Source organism: Colobus angolensis, unplaced genomic scaffold, assembly GCF_000951035.1.
Source record: "Colobus angolensis palliatus isolate OR3802 unplaced genomic scaffold, Cang.pa_1.0 Scaffold115, whole genome shotgun sequence".
NCBI classification, from domain to species: domain Eukaryota; kingdom Metazoa; phylum Chordata; class Mammalia; order Primates; family Cercopithecidae; genus Colobus; species Colobus angolensis.
In genome coordinates, this window is record NW_012112586.1 from 2,913,208 (window position 1) to 2,938,255 (window position 25,048).

Consider the following 25,048-nt stretch of genomic DNA (forward strand, 5'->3'; position numbering starts at 1 on the left):
GGCCATCCACGGAACATCAAATGGCACTCTGCGGGGACATAGAACGGCCGTCCGCGGGGACATAGAACGACCATCCGCGAAACATAGAATGGCCCTCCGTGGGGACATAGAACGGCCGTCCGCGGAACATAGAACGGCCCTCCGCGGAACATAGAATGGCCCTCCGCGGGGACATAGAATGGCCGTCCACGGAACATAGAATGGCCCTCCGCGGGAACACAGAACGGCACTCCGCGGAACATAGAACAACACTCCACTGGAACATAGAACAGCACTCCGCGGAGTATAGAATGGCACTCTGCAGAATATAGAGCAGCACTCTGTGGAGACATTAAAATTGAAAACCAGGCTGGGCATGGTGGCTCCCGCCTGTAATCCCAGCACTTTGGGAGGCTGAGGTGTGCAGATCACCTGAGGTCAGGAGTTTGAGACCTGCCTGGTCAACATGGTGAAATCCCATCTCTACTAAAAATACAAAAATTAACCAGACGTGGTGATACACGCCTGTAATCCTAGCTACTCGGGAGGCTGAAGTGTGAGAATTGCTTGAACCCAGGAGGTGGAGGTTGCAGTGAGCTGAGATCGCGCCATTGCACTCCAGCCTGGGCGACAGAGCGAGACTCCATCTCAAAACAAAACAAAACAAAATGAACAAAAAGAAACAACAAAAAACAAGAAGAAGGCAGAAAAGGGGAGATCAAATAATGAAAATGGGAGGGAACTAATAGAAGCCAAATCATAAAGTGGCAGACCTAAATAAAACTTAGTGATATTTACATGAAACATAATTCCTGTGCAGATCACTTTGTTTTTTTGTTTTGTTTTGTTTTGAGATAGGATCTCACTCTCTCACCCAGGCTGGAGTGCAGTGCATTCCTAGGCTCACTGCAGCCTTGACCTCCTGGGCTCAAGCCATCCTCCTGCCTGAGCCCCAGTCCCCTGAGAAGCTGGGACTACAGGTGTTTGCCACCACACTTGGCAAATTTTTTGTATTTTTAGTAGATATGGGGTTTTGCCATATTGCTAGGCTAGTCTCAAACTTCCAGACTCAAGCAATCCACCCACCTCGGCCTCCCAATAGTGCTGAGATTACAGGCGTGAGCCGCCACACCTGGCCTCTGTACCGATCCCTTTGAATCTAACATTTAATCTCATTCTTGCAACAACCTAGGAAGGATGGTGCTTTTTGCTGCAATTCAATAAACGTGAAACCTGAGGTTCAGAGAGGTACCTAACTCGCCCCAGGGCACAAAGCCTGTACACGTTGGAAATGGCATTGAACACAGGTCCAGCTGATAGGATCCCCTCCACCTGGCTGGCCAAAATCGCGGGCTTACAGCCGGAACCACTGGGGCATGACAGAACCCGTGTGTGAGAAAAATAACCCTCCCAAAGCAGCATGGGATGAGTGCTGCCGCCCCTGCGTCTCCGGGATTCATCCGGGCCAGAGGAGAAGGAGGGAGGCTTTAGGATCAAAGACTAATTAAGACTCAGGAAAATCTCTCTCTCTCTTTTTTTTCTTTTTTTCCCAAAGGAACTCCTAACGATCCATTTTTTCCCCGTTTGAGAAACTAACATACTTTGGCTGAAATAGACTTCACTGAGTTCACATGACTGTTTTCCACATTCATTCTCATTCTGAATGAGTGTGACTTCTGTGGCTGGGGCAGAGAGTCATGATGCCATGAAAACAAACAGCTTTAAAGACCTTGTCTTTCTCGCTTTTGCAGACGTGCGTTCTGTGAGTGCTTGCATTCTTTCTGCCAGGTGCTGGGTGAAAGGAAATCATGTGTACATACATGCTTCATTATTTCTACCATGCATAGCAGATCCCACTAATGTGACATTCAAAGTGTCGCCGTTAACTCCTGTTAGGGGAAATTGCTTTTTCCTTAATTTCTTCACTCAGGCAAGGCGGCATCCAAAGCAGAGGACAAGCCCACCTTTGATCTGACGTTGAGGAGATAATTCAGTTTGCTCCAGGTTTGTTCGTTCTGTGTCACATCCGAGATTTTCCCTGGGAAAGCGGCACCCTGACATTTGTAGGCAGCTTAAGCGCTGGCGTGAATGTCGACAGCCGGCTATAAATATCGCTGCTTTAAAAATAAATCCTGCCATAGGCAGAGTGTTTCAGACAGGCATTTTTGGCCGTGGTGCATAATCCTGAGTCCTTTTCAGATGGGAAGCCTCCCCATGAATGACAGCGTGTGCCCTGGGAAGGTCTCTGCGCGGGGAAGCGGAAGGCTGGTGCCAGGGTGTGGTGGGATTCTGTCTTTGGGCGAAACGTGGGGTTTTCAGACTCCCTTTGGGAGTCCCTGAGCCCTTTGTGCTCGCAGGAACAGAGAGAATCCTAATTGCTTGTGGAAGTCGTGCGAATGAAAGTACAGTTGCCCCCCAGGAGAAGTGCAGATGGCTCTGCCCCAGCCGTGTGACATAGGCACGGTGTGCATGGTGGCCTGACAACTCTGGAAGGAAGGAGGCGGAGTGACTTCGGGGCACTGCAGAAAAGGTTCTCATGTGTACTGCCTTGCAGAGAGTCCCAGCAAATATCAGCACATCCCACAAACATGAGAGAGGTCCTGGAGGAGGCCTCTTAGACAGCAGAGAGCGGAGACAGTGGAGAGAGTGTGAGCTGGGCTCGCTAGGTGCAAATCCTGGCTTGAGCCTTTACTAGCTGGGCAAACTTGAACACGTTACTCAACCTCTCTGCGCCTTGGTTTCCTTCTCTGTAAATGGGAATGAAAATATCACCTGCTTCAAGGGTTGTTGTGCAGATTAAATGGGTGCTATGTGTTCAGTACTTAGCATAACAGTACTTCTAGAACTTAGTAATGTTCAGATGTGTTTAGGTAAGCATGTGGAGGCTGACGTCTGGAGCCGGGCTGGGTCTCAGGCAGGTTCTCTGGGAAAACTGTGCCAGCAGTGTGCCTACAGGATAAGAACACCATTTTCCCACCAGTTGTAGGTGGTGACCTATGATAAACACTAACGTGGGTTTGGATTGTTGCCACACACAGGGCTCGGGAGCTGCTGTGCAGCCCGTTTCCTACTTTGCTCCCCACCCTCCCACTGAACTCTGAGCACATCTCCCTCTTTTATGGTGTGGCTGAGTTCCAGGGTGAGTTGGCATTTGGCCTCTGTTTTGGTCCTGTGGACTGGCTGGTAAGCCAAGAGGTTTACTGCAGCCCCACCATGGCTGGTTCTGTTGCTGAATGCACAGGTCTCAGCCTTCACACCACAGTTTTCAGCCTTCGCACCACAGGTCTCAGCCTTCGCACCACAGGTCTCAGCCTTCGCACCACAGGTCTCTGCCTTCGCACCACAGGTCTCAGCCTTCGCACCACAGGTCTCCGCCTTTGCACCGCAGGTGTCCTGCAGACGAGGTTATTTTCCTTGAATAAGGTTGTTTATGGCCAGTGACTTTTATCTTAGGACCTTGTTTCCTGGCCCTTGGAGAGAAATGGCAGCTGGAACTTACCAAACCTGCCTTTGCCCCTGTGATATTATAACTCTTGAGGTAAACCAAGCACGTCTATCCCCACCCCCATCTCCCTGTACCCTAATTTATACTTCTGCTGCCAATTCATTAAAGTAGCTATCAGCCCAGGATTGTCTGACAGCTGGGACCAGAACAAGCTTCCCTACTTGGGAAGAAGCATCAAAACCGTTTACTTTTTTATAGGAAAGTTTCAAGCAAACTAAGGGATAGTAAAAAAATCCAAGCTAAATTTTAGATAAGTAAACAAAAACATTATCAGATTGTACATTTTCCTGGACAGATTTATTTTCTGCTTTGTAGGTAGGTAGCAAAATCAACATTTCAGTGAGTTTTTTTTTTTTTTTTAACTTAAAATTGTTACAGTAAGTCTATGAAGCAGGTTTGAATTTAGTTATAACAACTCAAGTGAAAGGGACAACACAGGAACAGTTGAAACAGAACAACCCCCCTCAAAATTACTTAATTCACTTTTCTTTTTTTTTCTTTTCTTTTCTTTTCTTTTTTTTTTTTTGAGATGGAATCTTGCTCTGTCGCCAGGTGCAGTGGCTGGATCTCAGCTCACTGTAACCTCCGCTTCCCAAGTTCAAGCAGTTCCCCTGCCTCACCCTCCGGAGTAGCTGGAACTACAGGTGTCTGCCACCTTGCCTGGCTAATTTTTTGTATTTTTAGTAGAGACGGGGTTTCACCGTGTTAGCCAGGATGGTCTTGATCTCCTGACCTCGTGATCTGCCCGCCTCGGGCTCCCAAAGTGCTTAAGTCACTTTTAAGGCGCTCATTTTGAAAGAGGGATAGAAAGGTGTCATCGATTTGGAGTTCGTTTTATCCTTTTCCTTCAGTCTACCAGTCAGACTTCAGTCAAAAAGCAGGAGCCAGCCAAGGTATTTCAAATGGAGGGACATTAATACAGGGGATTGGTGACACACGGGATAGAAGAGCTAAGAAGTCAAATGGCTGCATCGTGAAGCTGGCATCACCTCTAAGGCTGAAGGGACAATGGGGGTGATGACAATCTCAGTCAGGAGCAGTGACCATGGATTAGAGACGGACAGGAAATGGAGCCACTACCAGAGACAACTCAGGAGGCAGAAAAAGAGGGAGAAATCCCTGGCTTCCCTCCGGCCAATGCTGCCTGTTGACTGATCACCCAGAAACAAAGGGCGAGGGCGTCTGGGAAGTTTAGCTCTTTCTGATATTGAGCAAAACAAGAGAAGGAGACAGAGTAGATCTGAGAGCCGTGAGGCAGTTGATTGGCATACCAAGGTGAGATCTAGGCTGGGGTGCAGGGTTACCCAAAGCCAAGTTGCCATGGGATTCCATCCTGCCCTCATCCAAGTGTACACATGCCGAGATTCCCACCATTCTATCCTATGTGTGTTGCTTTTATGTAGGCTGTAAAAGTAGGCAAGGCACAGTCTACCAGTTGTTTCCATTATTTCAGAGACAAAGATAAAAGTTACATGACAACATAGTAAAATATAGGACATGAAGGAATTTAATTGTTTAGTTGTGTGCATTCATGTGGGCTCTTAGCTATCCCAATGTCATTCAGAAATCCCTGCCAGGGATGTTTAAGCTCAACTCCCCATGCTAGCCGTAAGTTCTCTAGGAGTCACCTCTCTGGACCTTTCCAGAAAGCAGAGCCAAGAGCCTATCTCTGCAGAATCCACCAGTGTCTATACATGCATCGGTTCTTCTCAGCTAATCTGTCTGCCTCTGGTGAAGCATTGTGTTTCTGCAGATTAGAAGGGAAGTCTGGTCTCAGTTTCTCACAGTAACCCCTCTGTATGCTGTCTTCTTGATTCCCTGTATCTCTGCAGACCAAAGCCCAGGGGAGTCCCCAGTTTCTGCTCTTCCCTGATCCATCTCTCATCCTCCCCGAGGCAGTGAGCACAGAAAGGAGCCCTTCGGATGGGAAGCGGGAGGGGAATGGAGGAGAAATAGAGGGTCAGTGATAGAAAGAAACATTGATTAATATCTCAGCCTTGCAACACTGATTTTTCCATAGATGTTTCAACAGAGACATGCACACTGGCTACATTTAGAAAAGTAACGCTGTGCAGAATGAATCAGTATGTCCTCATGCCAGGATGGATGGATATATTTAGCATGTCCGTGTGTTTGTGAGCCTTGTCTATTTCTCTGTTTTTGGCTACTTTGTAGACCTCACTAATATTAAACTCACGGCCCCCACCACCCCCTGACCGAGCTATCTTTTCTCCCACCATCCACCTAACACCACGAATTTCAGCCTTTGCAGCCAGTATCTCTCCTAGTTTTGGCTTACATTTTTTTTCGCCATCCACTTCACTCTCCCCTCCTCAGTCTCAAAGCCCATCTCCAAGAGAGGTTTTATTATAGCTGTGTGACTAACTCTGCCAGTGTGATGGCCTCCAGGAGAACCAGCTTATGTCTCTGGTTCACAGTTTTGACTGTGGGTTTGGTGAAATGTGGAATCTTTGGTAGTGAGGATCCAACCTTCTCTAGGCTCCTCAAGTGTTAAAGTCTGGTTTCCCGACAGCCATGGGATGGATCCTCCACTCATAATCATTGCTTTAATTCCACTTAGAAAATGTGAATTAGACTCCTGCTGCCTGTGGAGTGTGCATACGGAAGTGGAACCATTTCTAGTCCAGTTGAGAAAGTGAGAATTACATGACATTAATCAGAATAGTACAAAGCAGGTTACAGCATTGCTGCAGAGTCAGGTTGGAGGCTGTGAGGGATGGAGAGCGGGGAGTGTGGGCTGGGGGCATGGGAAAGATGTTCTAGGTGAGAGGCCTTACCTTTGCTATCATTGATTCTGCCTCACCACATGTCAGAGGCTGTTCTGGGCTGGGGGTGCACCAGCAGACAGGGAAGTCAGTCCTGTAATCCTGTGGTTCTCATGGACAAGGGTAGGGAGTGGGATGGAAAGGATGACATAAAATCAACATGTAAATAAAATAATCTCTGATCACTGGTCAGGACACTTGCCATGTCTTTGTCCATTTTGTGTTGCTATAAAGAAATACCTGAGACTGGGTAATTTGTAAAGAAAAGAAGCATATTTGTCTCACAGTTCTGCAGGCTGTACAAGCATGGCACCAGCATCTGCTCAGCTTTTGGTGAGGCCTCAGGAAGCTTCCAGACATGGCAGAAGGCAAAGTGGGAGCAGGTGTACCACATGGTGAGCGAGATAGCAAGAGACAGGGAGGCAGAGCGTCTCCCTTAAACAACCAGCTCTCCAGTGAACTCAGAGTAAGAACTCACTTATTACTATGTGGAGGGCACCAAGCCATTCATGAGGGCTACGCCCCCGTGACCCAGACCCCTCCCACCAGGCTCCACCTCCAACACAGGGATCACATTTCAACATGAGGTTTGGAGGGAACACATCCTAAACCCCATCATGCCGTGAGGGGCTGGCCATGTGGTGATGCAGGGACAAGCATGTCGGGCAGCAGGAGTGGCACTTGCTAAGACCTGGAGTTCGGGATGACCTTGACGTGGTCATGGAACTGAGCAGAAGCCATTGTGGCAAAGGCACAGCGAGGAAGGGGCAGAGGTGAGAGGTGAAGGCAGAGAAGAGGCTGGATCACAGGAGAGCCTGTTGGCTGCAGCCAGAAGTCTGGATTTTGTACCCGGTGCAGTTGGCAGCCTTTGTGCTATTGAAGGCTGTGGGGCAATCTCTGGTGCAGCCAGTGGCTCTGGAGAAGCAGGAAATCAAGGATGACTCTCAGCTTTGCATCTGGAGGAGCTGAGGGGATGATGGTGTCCTTGGCCGAGATGGCACAGCGTGGGGAGGGAACTTGTTTGAGGAAGAAAATCAAGAATTCTATTTTGGACAGGCTAAATTTGAGCTTCCTCCCGTACATCCATGTGGGGATAATGAGTAGGCAGTTGGGTATGAGTTGGAAGGGCGGGGGGATGAAGAGTTCATTTGGAATTATGTGGCAATTATAACCTCAAAGCTGGCTAAGATCACCTAAGGAACGGTATAAATAGAGCCGTGGCCCCTCCAGGATTTAGAGATCAGCGGGAGGTCATTGCAGAGGTCAGGGAGGGAGACCAGGTCAGTGCGGCCATGGGGGCCAGAGTCCAGGGCATGTCCAGGAGGAGCAGCCCTGGCGTCAGGTGCTGCTGAGGGATTTGGTCCAGTCAGGGCAGGAAAGTGGCCATGGGCTCGGGCCGCAGGGACTCCTCGGCTGCCTTACTGGGAGAATCTCAGCCAAGTGACATGAAGGAGGCTGACTGGAAGGGCTGGAAGAGCACATGGGAGGGGAGGCCGTAGGGGAGTGAGCAGCACCGATCCTGTAAGAAGTTTTGTTGAGACAGGAAGCAGATACGTGGGCAGTGGCTGGAGGGGGATGAGGGCTTTGCAGAAACAGGTAAGATTTGGAGAGATGGATGCTGAAGCCAAAACAAGTCCCAGCAAACCTTGTCCTCCCAGCCATGGCATCTGTGATGAAACTGAGGCTGTCCTCAAGGGCTGAGTGCTTCTCCCACTCACACCTTTCTGACAGCTGCTTCGTACGGACTTGGTTCATTCACCGTAGAAATACAAAGCCTTCTTCACTGCACTTGTTTCCATCCATCTGATCTATAAACCCTCGTCTCACTGGCACCCCGAAGCAAGAGCCCAGCATACCATCTGCCACCCCTTTCTCCTCGGTGACTCTGAGGCTGCAGGACCACGCCCTGAGCTGTTTTGGTGTCTGGTGAATCTACCTAGCGAATCCTGATGGGAAAGGTGGTGCCCTCTCGCTAACAACTTCCTGCCCAGAGCTAAATAAAGATAATACAGGCTGCCTTTGGCAGTGCCCCCTTCCAAAATAAAGAGAAGCACAAAATTAGCCAGAATTAAGCCAAAATGGCAGAATTAAGCAGCTGCACAATCGGCCACCCAGGCCAGGTGGGCCACGAGGGAGTCAAAAGCTGCTTCTCTGCCCTGGCCCCCGTAGTGCTCCAAGATGACAGTGGCTGGTGTAAGTCATCTCAACCCAGAAGTGGGGCAGTGGCTGGGAGCAGACCGGCCATGAGTTCCGACCTTCTCATGGGCCATGTTCCAGCTGTGGCTTTCAGCCCTTGCTCAGCTTCTCTGAGTCCATTGCTCTGCTGGGAAGCAGTGACCACAGCACCCAACCCTCAGCCTTAAATGACACAGTGCCTGGGCAGGCATCACGCCCTGCATATAGTAGGTGCTTAATAAATGGCAGCGGCCACATTCCGATTTCTCACCGTCGTTTTACCAATGTGGCTGTAGCTGTCCGTCATCCTGTTGGTGCAGCCGTGGTTGCCTCGTGAGTCCCTCCCTCCCACCCTGGTGTTTAAGTGGTGTCAACAGGGCTATACACGTCCAGTGGGAAAGGGTTTCTCCTCTTGGGACTAAAACATAACACAGAGAACTTAATAGATGCCAGGTACTATTCTAGCTCAGGTAAAATTCAAAACACCTCTATGAAGTAGGTGTTAATTAATAATTAACATTAGTTATTTCATTAATTACTAATTGTAAAAGAATAGTGTTGAAAAATTAATCCAAAAGAAGAACATGGAGACCAGAGAAGTTAAGTAACTACTCTAAGGCCACACAGCGGGCCAGTATCACAGCTGGTATTTGAGCCCAGGTGTTCAGGCTCTTTAATGGCTTTTGCTGACGTGAAAAGCTGGAAGCACCTTCCCCCCAACCTTCCCTGCCAGCCCCTGATGTGGGGAGTGTGGACAGCTGCAGGGGCTGGGAGGAGGCCCATGCAGCTGGAGATGGGGGTGGCGGGGACAGCAGTGGGACTGAGCTCTGAAGGCCACGAGTGTGGCAGTTTGAGGATTTGGCATCTGTGCCGAGTGACCTGTTGTGGGGACAGGGACACAGCGGGGCAAGGAGCCTGCTGATGTTCTGGGGGGAGGAACACACAGCAGGCAAGAGCCATCTAGTGTGTTGGGGGTGGGGGTCCTCTGGAGGAAAATACGGCGGGTGGAGAACGTGGCATGTCCAGGAGGGGCTGGGCAGCCACCAGGTTTCACTGTGAAGTGGCATTTGGGTGAAGGCTGGAAGGCAAGAGTCGGGCTGGCAGGCAGAGCAACGCGTGCGAAGGTCCAGAGGTGGGCACCGGTCTGCTCTTTGGAAACAGTGAGAAAGCCAGGGTGTCACAGTGGGGCATGAGAGGCAGGCAGGTGGCCCTGTGACAGCATGTCGCTTTACTCCCCACCGAGGGGCTCTGAGCTGGGATGTGACGTGGGGTCAGGGGTCCACCTCGGGGGGCGTCGGGCTCCTTCCGGCCGAGGACACTAAATGACGGTCGCCGGCAGACTCTGCAGAGACGTTTCTTCCCCAGTCTGTCCTTCCCGTGGGACATTGTCCATGCCAGCGAGCCAGTGTCTGGGGGAGCTTTTGGGGGCTTTCCAGGAGCCGCAGAGGCCCTCGCAGTCCCTGTTAGTGGCATGGCTCAGGGGTACATCTAGGTGGGGACGGGGGCTCCGGGCACTGTGTCTAGGTGAGGGTGGGGGCTCCGGGCACTGTGCTGTCCTGCCTTCCACCCACAGCTGCGTGGGGCTCTCTCTCTGGTTTGGGCCATTGTTTAGCACCATCTTGGTGGGGGGCTTCCCTGGCCCTCTCAGCTGATGGGCCAGACCCCAGCTGGACAGCAGCTCCCATCCCCTTTTATTATAAAAAATAAAGGTATATATATATATATATATTTTTTTTTTTTTTTTGAGACAGAGTCTTGCTCTGTCACTCAGGCTGGAGTGCAGTGGCCGGATCTCAGCTCACTGCAAGCTCCGCCTCCCGGGTTCACACCATTCTCCTGCCTCAGCCTCCCAAGTAGCTGGGACTACAGGTGCCCGCCACCTCGCCCGGCTAGTTTTTTGTATTTTTTAGTAGAGACGGGGTTTCACCGTGTTAGCCAGGATGGTCTCGATCTCCTGACCTCGTGATCCACCCGTCTCGGCCTCCCAAAGTGCTGGGATTACAGGCTTGAGTGCCCGGCCAAAAGTATATTTTTTAACAGTTTATTTTTTCTATTTTTCCCCTTTTATTTAATTTTTTACAATTTTTGTGGCTGCATAGTAGGTGCACGCATTTGTGAGCTGGGCTTTATTTGTTCGTAACCCTTAGGACCACCTGACCCCGCGGTCACCACGCTTAGGACTACTGACCCGTGTCCACACGCACAATTGGTGTATTTGGATGAGGTCTGTCCCCTCCCCTGCAGAATGTGAGCTCCAAGAGTGCTGGTTTTGTTTTGCTTTTGTTTTGCGTTGCTGTAGCCTTCAGAATCCAGCAGGGTGCCTGACAAAAAATAGTGCTTGTGAAATATTTGTTGAGTGAGTGAGTGAGCGAGTTCTCCTGGTGGAATGTGGCTGAAATCTCCTCCTCTTATCAGATTGAGGCAGGTGTTGGGATGTAGGAAATGGCCACTCCTGGAAGTCCAGGACCTCGGATGTCATTTGGGTGCTTCCGTCCCCCTCCATGCCACACTCGGACCCTTCTCATTTCATCCATCTGCCTTCATGCTCTGCCCCCACCCTTGGGGTGTTCTCTCATGAAGACATCGTTGTCCTGTTCTGTGTCCCCAGCTTCTTGGCATCTAGTAGGTGCTCAATAAATGTCAGTCCGATGAATGAATATCCAGGAGAAGCAATGAATGAATAAATGGAGTAGAAACAGTCCTCTCTGGAGCTGGAAGCCCCACACGGAGGGCCTCATGAGGGTCTGCAGAGACTGGCCATCCTGAGGACCTCTGGGACCCTCATGGGGAAACCCGACCCCAGAGGACAGCCCACCGCACCGACGTGGCAGCCGGGGTTTGGGGAAGAGTTCCCAACGCTTCTCAGGAGCTCGGAGAATTCCTGGCATCTCTCAGGGCTTTGTCGGTTTGTCCGTCTCGGTGGCTTGTCCCCGTCCTCCTAAAAACACCCTGCAACATGTGCAGCTGGTTTGCACTCACAGTGAGCTGGTGGCGGGCGGAGAGGGGGAGGCTGAGGCTCTTGGAAAGAGACTGTTAGAAATGGCGAGGCCCAAATGGGCTGACAGCCCGGCGGGGTGGGGAGAGCCTTGTGCCAAGGTGGATCTCGGGAGGACTGAGCAGCAAATACCCAGGGCTCCTTCCTGGGAGGACCCGGCCTGCCCAGGCTCAGAACTGGAGTGAACGTGGGAAGATACAAGCGCGGTGTTTCCCTGGGACCCATCAGGCCCCAGCGTGAACCGGCGATGGCCACTGACCACGGCGCCCGTGTTTCGTGGGGTTTGTTCATGTTCTGGGGAATTCCATTTTCTCAGGATCCTGGGTTCTTGTGAGAGTTCCCATAGCAACAGTGAAACCCCCAGATGTCTGTGGGGGTGCAGGGTAATTACAGCTTCCGAGTTCACTGGAAGCCTCTTCTGGAGACAGCAGAAAGGATACCGAGGTTATTCAGCTTAAAAAGGTGGATGAACCGGTACGTGAGGCCTCCGTGCCTGAAACACAGGCCGGGAGGAAGACTTCACTTTTTAAACACAAACAAAATATCCCACCAACCACAGCGGTTTGCAGAATGAAAAGCGGAGGCCTTCCCCATCCTCAGTTAAAGTGGTTCTGTTTCAAGGTATTTCCCAGAAGAAAGGAGCTTTCGGTGGCAGCAGGTAGGGCTACCTTTGGGAAACTGGCAAGAAGAATGTAATCGGCCTGTCTGCCTCTTCCCACGGGGCCCCACACCCCTCCCCCAGAGCCTGGGTGCCCCCTGCCCTCGCCACCTGCTAGTCTCAGCAGGGACTCCCTCACCTCCCCATTGCCAGGCTCATCTTTCCAGCTCAGGCTGAGGCGGCAGCGGCCTCAGGAAACCACGCTAACCTTCTCTTGGACGCGTGTGTCTGACCTCATGACTCGCAAAGACTACAGGCCTTTAGGACTCCAAAACTAAATAAAAATGAGTAAAAGGTGGTAGGGCAAGGTGGCTCATGCCTGTAATCTCAGCACTTTGGGAGGCCTAGACAGGCGGATGCCCTGAGGTCAGGAGTTTGAGACCAGCCTGACCAACATGGGTGAAACCCCATCGCTACTAAAAATACAAAAATTAGCCAGGCATGGTGGTGGGCACCTGTAATCCCAGCTAGTAGGGAGGCTGAGGCACGAGAATAACTTGAATCCAGGAGGCAGAGGCTACAGTGTGCCAAGATCCTGCCACTGCACTCCAGCCTGGGTGACAGAGCGAGACTCCGTCTCAAAAAAATAAAAATAAAAAATAAATAAAAATGAGTAAAACACTAAAAATCAATAGAATTGTAAAATAATAAATACATTAAAATAATGAATAAATGACCAACCAGTTCCAGCCCAGGAGGAAAGTTCCCTGTGCCCCGCTGGGCCAAGGCACCCGCTTGCTTTAGGACCTGGGTCATCTGTGTGGCCCTCGGATGTCAGGGTATGCAGGGGGCAAGTCCGTGAGGCAGTGGCCATCGGGGGTGTGCGCCCTCAGAAGGGGCAGCCCCCACTCCCTTCTCAGTCCTTTTCTGGAGGCATGCGTGGCCAACTCTTCCCATTTTTGAAGGAATCTGGACTTTTATATAAAAGACCCAGATTTTAAAATGTTGACCACGAAGTCACCACATACACACACACACACACACACCCACACACACACACACACATACACACACACATGAATGAAAGGAAATGACAGTGAAATTGTAGCATTTTGCAGCTGGATGTCCAAGCCCCCAGGAGTGGCTTGGGGGCCCCAGAAATGTTTTCTGTGACTGTTCCCAGTATGACTGTATGACTGCTTGCCCGCTGTGGCCTTTTCTACCCCATGCCATTTCCCATGTGATGGTGACTCTGGGCCCGTGAGACCCGTCAGAGGGGAGGGAAGGGCACACCGAGGGCGAGTAGGTGAGTGTCAAACCCTGGCACTGGGGATTTAGCGCTGTCCCTCCAAGCAGGACAGACAGATTGTCAGGAGGAGGGGACAGAGTCAGAAATATGGCTCCTCCTCTGTGCTCCAGAAAATGGGCCTGGCCGATGGGGGCCACCTTGCAACCTTTCCAGAGGGGGTAGGTGGAGGAATTTGGACTCCTGGGTCTGAGTGCTCTGGTTCACTGGAGTCGGCAGTCAGGACCAGAGCCTGAGGTTTGGAAGCTCCCGGGAGGGTGAGGACTCTGAGTTTGCATTCTGAACAGGTGTCCACTTCCCAGCTGTGTGATGGGCAGCGATGACTTCCTGTGCCTCAGTTTCCCTCTCTGTCGAATGAGGCTACTTATAGAACCTACCTCGTAGGCTGATGATGGGGATATATGACTTAAATGCAGATAAAACCTTGAACCAGTGCTGGGCACATAGGACAACATCAGTAAGCCTTTGCTGTTACATACAAAGGACCTGGGCAAAAAAGGCAGAGGAGGGAGATTAAGTTTTTCAAAACAAGCAAAAAGAGGAAAGTCACCTTTGCATGAGAACAGGGTTATGCTCAAACGCTCGCTGCATTTGGAACCTGAGGAGGAGAAGTGGCAGGTGGAGGGCTTGTTCATGTCACGGCTCCCCCATTGGGGCTGCCGCCTCTGGAAGCATGGAGGTGGGTGCCCTGCGGGGTGGTGAAGGGCTGCTCTGGAGTGACTGGGCTGAGTCAGAGCCCACTTGGTGCAGGGTATAGGATGCACGCCTGTGGGCACAGGCTGCCCTGCTCAGCCAGGCCTCTCTCTGTCCCCACAGCATATGCGAGAGGCGGCTGAACGGCGGCAGCAGCTGGAGTTGGAGCATGAGCAGGCCCTGGCTGTTCTCAGCGCCAAGCAGCAGGAAATTGACCTTCTGCAGAAGGTAAGCGGCAGGCAGCCGGGTGCGGCGTGTGAGGCAAGGAGTCCGCGGGTGGGCCGGGGATCCCTGGGGTGGTGGAACGGTCGACCTACAGCCTCGGCTCCCAGGCCTCTTCCTCTCTCTCCTTGCACTGAAGGATTCAGAGTCATTTCTGCTTTCCTGCTCTGGTGTTTCTTAAGTAGACCTGTGTTTGTGTTTTACAAAGCAAAAGCGGATCCAAAGCTCTAACCTCTGATGCTGGTGAGGTTGTAGGGAAATGCACATGCGTAGAGATGGCTGGCAGGGTATGAATTGCTTCCACTTCTGGAAAAAGCAATGTGCTGCATCTGTTTAAACCAAAAGTGCACACAGAGGGTGACCCTGCCACCTCCATCCTGGACCTCCATCCTGGATGATGCCCTGCAAGGAATACAGGAACCAGTTCAAAAGGAGTTTTGTTTTCTTGCAGTGCTGCTGTGTGGCAGTGGGGATGGGGACTGGACCCAACTGATGCCCACCTAAGGGTGATGGCGTGTGCACCGTGGTCCAGCCACACCAGGCGCCATGTGATGTCAGTGAAAAGGATCATGGTGGTGTGATTCTGCTGTCTTGAGGCTGTTTGCATGACATGTTATCAAGTGAGAAAACTGAGTTGCAGAGCAGTATTTATAGCATGATCCTAGTAAGAAAGGAAAAAGGAAAGATAAGACAGAAAGGAAAAGAAATCAGGAGAGAAAGGAGAGAGGCACCAGGGAAGGACGGAAGGAAGGACTGAGTGATTTGGGATTTTTACCTCCTGGGCACCTGTGATGGGTCTGGGGGCTGAGACAGGTAACCTCATCCCCACTCCAGTCCTCAGCCACGGTCCTGCTGTCTCTAGCCAAAGAGCTAGGAGGGTGGTACTCCTGGAGCCTATGGGCTTGGGGTGTCCCCAGGAGGAAATCAGAAGGTGAGGACTTGTGAACAGTTCTCATCTCATTTCCTCCCGGAGCCCAGTGTCCCCACCCAGTCCTGCCCTCTCCTCCTGGCAGGGCAGCCACCCCTATGGCCAGAGTGCAGCTGTCTGGTCTGCAGCCTCCCGCCCGGCGCCGGCTGGGATGGGCCAGTCCTCTGCCCTCTGTGGCCCCTCCACCCATCTGACAGCTTCTCCAGGCCTTGGATCTCAAAATAAAGGACTCACAGCCATTCACCCGGCCGGGGTGGCGATAGGAATCTGTCAGAGCAGTGTTTCTCCTCCAGAGTTTATTAGCAGAGCTTTTTGGAACAGGTAGATAAGTTCTGATGCCATTTCTCTAATCATTTAGCACGAGATCGTATTAAGGATAGATTTCATTAAGCCAGCGCTGATGGGACCTTCACAGCCCTTATTACCTGTCATAATAAGATGGCAGGTACCAGGAGCAGCAATATTTCATCAGATGTTATCCGCAAGGGATATTGCTGGGACACAGGCAGGAATATTACTCTTATCTTCTCCTGCCATGTCTCAAGGACCTTTCCCGTGGCTGGGCGACGCCTGATGGTAGCTGCATTCATTCATCGCCACTCCAGAAGCCACGTCCCCAGGCGGGGACAGTCTGAGACAGATAACCAGTCTGTAGAAACTCAGAGACTGTCCAGGAAGGGACAGGATGTCTCCTTTCAACAGAACATTCTCTAGGAGGCTGGAGTTATATTTACTAAGCATTTGATGCCAAGGAGAATGACCTGGAACCGACTCCGTTATTCTGCGTCCGTGATCTCTTTTGTGTATTGTCCCATTCTCTTGGAACTCTTTATCCTCGGGACTCACCGTTGTCTCTATTTTGGACACCTTGATGTTCCATCAGTGGGGCGGGGGGCAGAGGGACACAAACTGCATGAAATATAAATGGGCCAATTTTGTAATTTCTAGAGGCTTTGATGTAGTTTTTAGCGTGAGAAGAGAAAGGCCGACTCTTGAGTGGAATGAGATCCGGGACTTCTTTCCAGAGCGCATCTTCGCGTTCAGTTTCTGCCGTGGGTGGTCATTGCGCTGCACTTGTGACCGGCTCCCTCGTGCTGTTGTTCACCAAGTGTCGGCCGTCTGCCCCTCCAAGCAGCCACTCAGCTGCTGTTCCAGAAGCAGGAACACAGCTGTGAGTGGGACACAGCTCTGCCCTCCCAGGCTAAAAAAGAAAGGTGAACAAGTCAATGAAAAAGCGAGTAAGCCCAGATGATGGCGAGGAGTGAAGGGAGTTGAGAGGATGGAGTGGCAGATTGACGGGGCGGTGACTTTAGATACAGGTGACAGTTCAAGGAGCAGATGATGCCCACCACGCCGAGAGCTGGGGCGGGAGTGTGCGATGGTTAGGGAGCAGTGCACACACGGGTCCCCTTGGGAACCAGCCCAGCGTATCCAGGGAAGAGGAGGAAGGCCGGGTGGCTGGGGTGCAGCCAGGGAGGGGACAGGGGTTGAATTTGGGCCTGAGGCACAGAGCTGGAGCGCTTGCCCCACCAGGCAGTGGTGCCTCCACCATGAGGCATGCATCAGCTGAAGACTGGCCCTCATCCCCCTACCAGGATAAAAGTCACCAGTCATCTTCGGACTATCCAAGGCCCAAAGATGATTCTGATGAGGGTGCTGTGGAGGCGTCTCGAAGAAGCAACCTCTTCTGTCTTTCTGCAACCCCAGCTCTTTCTTGAACCTGCCGTCACGGGACCCCACCCTCAGCAAGTGGCTTTTGTGAATGTCACCCATGTGTGGGCTTACAGTCCAGTGGGTAGTCCTCTGTCCTTACTTTCTTTGACCCGGGGGCCCAGTTTGAGCTTATGGCCTCCAAGGACACCACCCCTCCTGGTTTCCTTCTCCACACCAACCCCCCTACACATCACAGGTGACCCCAAGACAGTCCTCAAGCCACATCCCTTTCAGTCTACACTCACTGTCTCGTGCCCTCGAGTAGATGCGTGGGTTTCAGCACCACCTCTGCGTGGTAACTCCCGGATTTACACCTAGATGCCACTGCACCCCAATTCCCTTACTCACTCTCTGCTTGACACCACTGCTTGGGTGGCCTCGGACGCCACGTCCCACGTGGAACTCCCCTCTGTCCTCACCAGCACCTACACTTCTGCTGAACTCCTTGAGCTCTGTAACCGCAGCATTTCCCGTTTCTGTACAGCTCTTCCTTTCCCTGGAGCTAATTGCTTTTTTTGTTTGCTTGTTGTCTTCCTTATCTGTGTACCCATCATTCCTTGGCTCCCCAGTTCCCTGCTGGAGCTGTAAAATTCCTCTCAGGAAAGTCTCAGTCCTCCGGGGAACTTCTGATTCCATTTTCCCCATGGAGACCCTGCCTGGAGCCTCTTCCTTCAGTCCGGGTCCTGGAAATGCCCCTCCCCACCATCTGGGGGTCTCCTCCCTGCCTCTTTGTGCTTTCAGCCTCAGCTTCCTCGATCCTATAATGTTGTTTTTCTCGGTGTGCAATGTGAGGCAGGAGTTTATTTTTCCTGAAATACTGGTGGATTTTGCCATATTTTGCAGTACTTGGAGACTGCTTTGTGGGATCAGCCTTACCTCCAGACCTGACCACCCCTGAGAAGGTGCTGGATATTCAGGCGTCTGATATTGGGCCCACATCCCAGCACCTTGTCCAGGGGCACCTTTCTCCCAGGCAGCTCCACCTGTCCTCCTGCCCTGCATGGAGGTCGGGAGAAGCACGTGAGGTCATGTGAAAGGGAAAGCATTTGTTAAATCGGAGAAATAAACACATGGGTGAATGACGAATGAGTGATGAAACTGCCCAGGGCTCTCCTCCCAGAAGTCAGGGATCCTGAGCTCATGCTGCAGCCCTCATCTCTGGGAGCTGAGCAGAGACACAGTTTAAAAAGGCAAAAGACAGCCAAGCCAGGACCCATGCTGTCTGCTGGCAACCACAGGCTCTCCCGGGAGACGTGTGCTTCCTGAAGACTGGGAGCAAGAGCTCATTCACAAATCCCTGCGTCCATTCACTCCATTCACTCAGCAAACGCTTACGGAGCGTCTCGTGTCAGCAAAGTCCCAGCAACACAGCAAGGAGTGGGGCGGTGTGAGAACAGGCTGTGAATGGCCACGACGATGGTAGAAATGACTCTGGGCACAAATCCGCTGGTGCAGCATCTCCGGACTGGGACCCAGAGTGCAGGCGTGGCCTCCTTTGAGCCGAACCACCTCTGCTGCTCCCCACACTGCAGCTGCTCCCCACACTGCAGCTGCTCCCTCCTCTCCCTGGACCGTGCCAAAGCCAGTTCCCTCTCAGGGACCCTCATCGACAATGCCTGGTCCCCGGGTTGTTGCAAAACTGGTTCATTTCTCTCTCTGAGTCTCCCTCAGACCAGACGCCACTCCATGCCCAGACAGAGGGCACGTCGCCCCATTTACTGATGCCAAAACTTGCCTGCTTGCTCATGTGGTGGTTTGCCGACTGCCCACCTCCACCTGCTGGCACTTCAGCTCTGTGAAAGGTGCATCAGACGCATAGGTTATCGCCTGACACCTAGGAGCTCCCAGCAAATCCTGGATGGACGGAGGTGCTCAAGGGCACAGAAGGAATTGGAGATGTGGCGAGGTTCCATCAGTCGGGGCAGTAGGGTCAAAATCCCATGGATGAGATGACCGACAATAAATTGGCATCAACACTCAGTTTTAGCCTGCGGAGTGAATCAATGAACAGTCAACCCTCATGTAACCTGCGGGATGAAGGCACCATTTTTTTCTCCATGTTACAGATATGGAGGCTGAGGCTAACATGCCCGTGGTCCACTTGAGATCCGATCCCGAAACCCTGAAGCTTCCTCTCCAGGTGAACGGTCAGCCTGGAGTCCGGCTGTGTTCCGTTGCTTCAGACTTTCAGTTTCTTATGTAGGTTACGTCCTGCACAAGAACGTCTTGTCTTGTGACAAGTGGCAATTATGATGATCCAGTGGTGTGAGCTAAAGAGCTTTTCCATATTTATAATTCATCTGCAGACTTGACCGATTTTACTTCGGTCTACAATTCCTCTTACCGGTAGGATGATCGCTTTCAGTCTTAAGGCCATTACTGAAACGTGTGATACTGAGAGAAGCTGAGCTTGCCACCTGATGCATAGTTAATGCTTTGACTGAATTTGCTGTGCTGGCCTCAGTTGTGTGTGGATGGCTGGGGTGGGTCATAGCTGACCCTCTGTGTTAATTTCAGGTGGCATCTGCCCAAATCCTGTGTGCTCCTGGAGTATTAGAAAATGTCCATCAGCCCTCAGCTCTGCAGAACTCCTGATTTGAGGGTCCTTGTAGCCCTTGGCATAGTTCCGTGAGTTTCACTGACTTTTCTGCAGAGCTAATATTTCATAGCATCCACGGAGGCCCCTCACTCTGCTCCATATAAGCCAACGCCCGTTGTCCTGCCACAGTCGCCAGGGGCCTAGATGGCTTATTGCTCTGTGCCGCATCCAACCCAGCTAGATGCCCAGCACTTCAGCCACGGGGAATCTGCCCTCCCTTATGTGAGTGCCGTCTCCCTGGACGCTGCTGCTGCTGCTGCTGCAGAGCCTGCCCACCCTCCCGGATAGCAGATCCTCTGGGTAACAGGCCTGGTCCTCAGCCCTCTTCCTCCAGCGTCAGGAGCTCCAGTCTCCCTGCTCTGCAGGAACCACTCTCCGTAAAGGTCGCATTTTCCCTGTGTTGGCTCCTAAATGAGCCTAGCTTAAGCTGTCGCTTGGATTTTGTACGAACTCAGTGCTGCCAATTTTAACAGTCTATTCTGATTGCCCAAATGTCCCAGCTTGCAAGTAGCCTGCAAAAATGCACTGGTTTTCATCTGAAGCTGGAAACGAAGTGGTACTGCCAGCTTGGCTGAGTTTTAACAGCCTGCTGGAATTTTTTTTTTTTTTTTAATCCTGCCAGTTTAAAACTATCTTTGATTCAACTGAGTCAGCGGTGGCATCATTTATATAATCCCTGTATGTTCCCTGCTTGTTTGTCTCTTTTTCTATTTTGTTATTTATTGTTGCTCTTGCTGGTTTTTGCTTTGAAAGGAACAGTTTTCGGCCTTCAGCGGTTGAGCTGAATTCGAGAATGGTGTAATTAACGTGCTGCGTTCCAGTCCCTTGCCTAGCTCTTGAAACTCTCGTTGGAAAGATGTGAGAATGGAACGCACATGAATGAACTCTATGGAAACCTCAGACGACTTTTCATTTTTAGCCTGGGGAATGGCAGATTTCCCCTTGGCTGGGGAAGCCAGCTCTTCCCTCTTTTCAGCCCACGGGATTTTGTGGGTGAGAAGTAGAAGCTGTGAAGATAATGTTCACTTGCTTATTTATGATGTTGAATCGTCCATCACTAATTATTCTCCAGGCAGCTAGAGGAAATATTTCTCTAGAAACCGATAATTCCAAAGTAAGTTGCAGAGTAGCACATGGATTCTTCATTCGTGCTCCATGTTTTAAGAGGTAGGTGCACTCTGGTGTCAGAAAATCATGCTTCTTAAAAATCCCTGTTTTCCTGCTCCATGGGGAACGTTTGGGAGACGCCGACGCCAGTGTGAGGTGCACAGCGTGGACTGTGCTGCAGGCGGGAGCCTGGTTTGTCTTTTCTCCTTGGTCTCGTCACAGCCTCAGGAATCCGACCTCCAGCGTCCCACACTTTAGGAAGTGTCCCTTGCTTTCACAGTTGGGGATGATGTTCATTAGCACTCTTGGTTTCCAGTGACAGAAAATCCAAACAGGAAATTGTGTTTGTACCCATCCCTGAAAATTTGACTTCGGATATGGCTGGATCCAGGGCTCAAATCTACTGGCCTCAGACTCAGCAGAATCCAAGGCCTCCCTGATATCACCAGGACTGGGCTGCTCTCTGCCCCCCTCTGGATCAGCTTCAGCCTTGGTTTCCCTATGGAGGCTCCCCGGCCAGTCCAGCTCTGACCCTCCTGGTGGCAAAGTGGCTACAGCAGCTCCAGCCTCACCTCCTCCCAAGCCAAAGTCCAGTAGAAAGGAGCCTCCCTCTCCTGCAGTATTCTCAGGCAGAGGCCCATTGCCCTCCATAGGCCCCATGCCACCCGGGTCACCAGTCGCTGAGGGTCCAGAACTGTGCTTAGCACAGGGGAGGGCCAGACCCCAGCCAGTCCAAAGGCTCTTCCCAGGAGAGGAGGGCATCGAAGCCAGGCAGGCAAACATGACAGATCTTACCATCATGATGATGCTGGGACTTCCAGGCCTGTGAGGACAAGAAATAACAGTGTTCCATTTCAGCTGTGTATGAACCTGCCCTTTGCCCGGGGAGCAGCCATCCCAAGACATTTCTGTAGTGAAATGTGTGAAGTTACGTATTCTGTGGGGTCCGGATGGCTTTGCCACAAGTGCTTTGAAGAGGGTGGCCTTGCCGCAGGCTGCCGGTGCCAAGACCTGTTGCGTGCTCAGGACCCTGCCCCAGCCCCTCCTCCAGGGCCTGGTAGGGTTTCAGGGAACCTAGAGCTGATTGGGGGTCAAGTCTGCAGGATTAGGTTTTGTTTCCAAAGCAGCTCATCGGACGTCTGGGCAGATGAAGGTGCTGTCAGAGGCACTGGCGGGATACTTCTGCTACCAAGTTTGTCACCTGGGGGAAGAAATAATCTGTGCACCAGACCCCCCGGACGTGCAATTCATCTGTATAGCAAACCTGCACATGTATTTCTGAAACTCAAATAAAAGTTAAAATAACTAACGAATAGGAATAACTTTAATTCCTCTATTGGAGGAATAAAAATAAATGACCCCGCACCTGCAGTGATTCAGACATTGATCTGATTATCTTCTTTCTCGTTTGGACATTTACTCTTTTCTCTCTTTTCCTCAAAAAAGGCTCAGGTTGAGGCTAAGAAGGAGCATGAAGGCGCAGTGCGGCTGCTAGAGGTAAGGAGCGTGCCCCTGCTTTCTGCCCGGGGGTGGGGGACACTGGGGAGAGTTGCATCTAGTTGATGCCTTCTAGAAACAATAGATGATGTTTATGAAGTGAACCTGGTGCACCAGTTACTAGATGCTGTTCATGCGTCTTCTCATGTCGGCCTCACAAGCAACCAGCACGACAGGTGCCAGGTCCATGTCCGTTCTTACAGGGAAACTGAGGCACAGAGCGGTTAAGCAGCTTTCCCTTGACCACACATGCAGACCCAGAATTGTGTGTCTCAGACGTGGTCTGCTGTCCTCCGCTGGCTCCCCTTGGGTGGAAAGCAAGGGGGCATGGCTCACTCACTTGCTTGCGAATTGATTTCCCCGGGGGGGAAAGGCGGGTGGACCCTCCGGAGGCTGCCCTGGCCCCTGATGAACTGCCTTGGGGTACCTTTTTAAGGTATGCCACTCATGCTGGGGAGGCATTTGTAGGATCAGAGTAAGAAGGGCCTGGGGAATCAGAGTCCTCAGCGCCATCCGAGGCACTTCCCCGGGTGTGGTCCTCGCAAACGCTGCGCGAGTGACCTTCTCCTGCCTCCAGAGATGTTTCCCACTGGCCTTGGGAAGGAAGGAACCGCTATGTCCCACCTGCATGAGTGGCGTGTTTGGGAGTGACCACCCCTGTCCCTGGCTCCTGGTCCAGTGCCAGCCTCCTTGGGAGTGAGTAGCCAGGCAGACGGGGAGGGCTATGGGGTCCGCCTGAGGCCTCTGCTGTCTGCATCCGTCACGTACAGTGGATGGGCTATGGTGAGCTGGGGCCCCCACCTGCCAAAGTCAAGGATGGTGTAATTCACCACCCCACAAGGAGAGATTTACGTAGGAGTGGATCTGCCCTGGGGTGGCCTCCTCCCGGTAATGTTCCCTGAAGAGAGGCCACGGTTTCCCAATATTGGATGAGGCTGCCCTCTTCGGAACCTTGTCCCTTGTCCCCGGGGGAGCAGCAGCCACTGGAAACAGGCTATGTGCATCTCTGACATTGCCTTTTAAAGTCTATTCCTCCCACGGGAAAAGGTTCCATCATTTATCATCCTATATATTAAAAAGGATTTTCTGAAAGCCTCCATTAGTTAATAACTATCTGGAGGGAGGAGTGAGATGAATAGCAAATAGGAAAATATATAACCTGGGAGAATAGAAACAGACCTCCACATGGCCATTTATCTCCCCGGAAAATAATTCACTTTCCCTGGCCTGAGTTATCCACTGCACTTTAATCCGCATCATCTCCTGGCAGAAAAGGTAGTTCCCTCTCCCCAGTTGCCCCGGAGCCCATTGACATGACCCTGTGTGGCTTCAATCTGCCTCTGAGGGACTGGTCCTCCACGATCCCGCCGTCACCTGTCACCCCGTGCTGCTGGCGGTGCATGCTTTCAAACATGGTGACGGTCGCAACGCAGCGTGCTTTGGTTCGAAAAACAGAGAAGGCAATTCGGATGTGCTGGGAATTGTGTCGTCTTTTATTTACGGCGTCTTTCTGTAACTGTCTTGCTTTGCTCTTCGCGCAGAACACCTTGGACAGCATGCAGGTATTCTAGAGAATAGCATCTTCCCCGCCCGGCGTGCTTGGCGATGCTTTTCCCGTGAGTGGACGCGGCCATGAGTCCTGGGCCTGCTCTGACCTGCCTCTGCTTCCTGAACTGCAGCTTCTGACGCAGGTTGGGGGTGGTCGGGGTTCCTCAGCCTGGGGGAGCCGAGGAGCTGCTTCGAGGAGCTCCACGAGCAGGGCCTCCCCCTCATCCGGGCGTCAAATGCAACGCGTTGCTCGCTGAGGTGCCGCGCAGGCCCAGACACATGGCTCTTCCCGTCCCGCCAAGGCTGTGACTCTCAGGCTGGCACAGCGGTCCTGGGGTTCAGATGACCACAGGGGAGAGAAATTGTGGGTTGATTCTACCCTGGGGCCAGAGTTGTTGAGAGATCCTAGCGGCTAACCCTGAATTCTGTTAATTCAGTTACTGGTCATCAGAATTCACGCTGCACACCTGAGCGTCACAGCCTTCTGTTCTGCCTCTGCGTTGTGCGGCCAGCAAGCTCCTTCCCACGGGCCAGGGAGGCTGCCTGCGCTCCTTTCTGTCACAGGCCACCCCCTTGCTATTCCCCTTGGGGTGGAGGAGAGGCTGGGTTGCCCCCCGCCCCGGACAGGCCTTTGAAAGTTTTCCATGCCTCTGAGCTGGATGGTGAGTTCGTGGAAGGAATGGCCTTTCCCACTTCTGGACAAGTGGTTCTCTAAGTGGGTTCCCTGGGGCAGCAGCAGCACCCAGGAGCTCGTGAGCAAAGCAGCTTCTCAGGCCCGGCCTCGGACCTGCTGAATCTGAACCCCTCAGGGAGGGGCCCCAAGGTTGACTGTAATCACCCTTCCAGATGTTTCTCATGCTGCTGAGGTCTGAGAAGCATTGTTTAGGGAGTCTGTGAGGCCGGCTACTGGGAAGCAGAGAGTAATTTCAGCAGTGCGTTCCCTGAGAAGCCTTGGCCTTTGCAGGGTCCACCTTGGGAACCTGATCCCAACACTGCAGCTGTTGACCGAGAAACCATGGCTGTCAAGTCCCACCCACTCACCCATCAAAGAAGCACCTGTGGTGTGCAGTGGGGGTTTCCTGTCTAGGTGTTTGTGTCCTTGGAGAATGGGGCATGTTGGTGACTTTCTGTAGACAGAACATTCCACTGGGCAGAGCAACCTGCTTCCATGCTCAGCCAGATACAATAGAGAGCGCCTAGATAAGATACACTCCAGAACACGTTACATAAAACCCCTGAGCACACGGTCACCCAAAGGTGTCTGAGATGAGTCTCAATCTGTTCAGGATGCACCTGTGACCCAGCCTCAGGAGGTGTCGATGACATGTGGCCAAGGTGGTCTGGGCGCAGCTTTGCTTTTATACATTTTAGAGAGACATGAGTCATCAGTATGTGTC

General features: G+C 52.0%; 1 protein-coding gene across 1 annotated transcript in view; it reads left to right on the forward strand.

Moving 5' to 3' along the window:
• Positions 1-25,048, forward strand: part of RIMBP2 (RIMS binding protein 2) — a 231,209-nt gene that overhangs the window by 136,770 nt on the left and 69,391 nt on the right. Inside the window, exon 4 of the mRNA XM_011961210.1 lies at positions 14,161-14,265. Within this exon, the coding sequence (XP_011816600.1) occupies positions 14,164-14,265 (102 nt within the window). The 5' untranslated portion in view covers positions 14,161-14,163. The remainder of the gene's footprint in view (positions 1-14,160; positions 14,266-25,048) is intronic.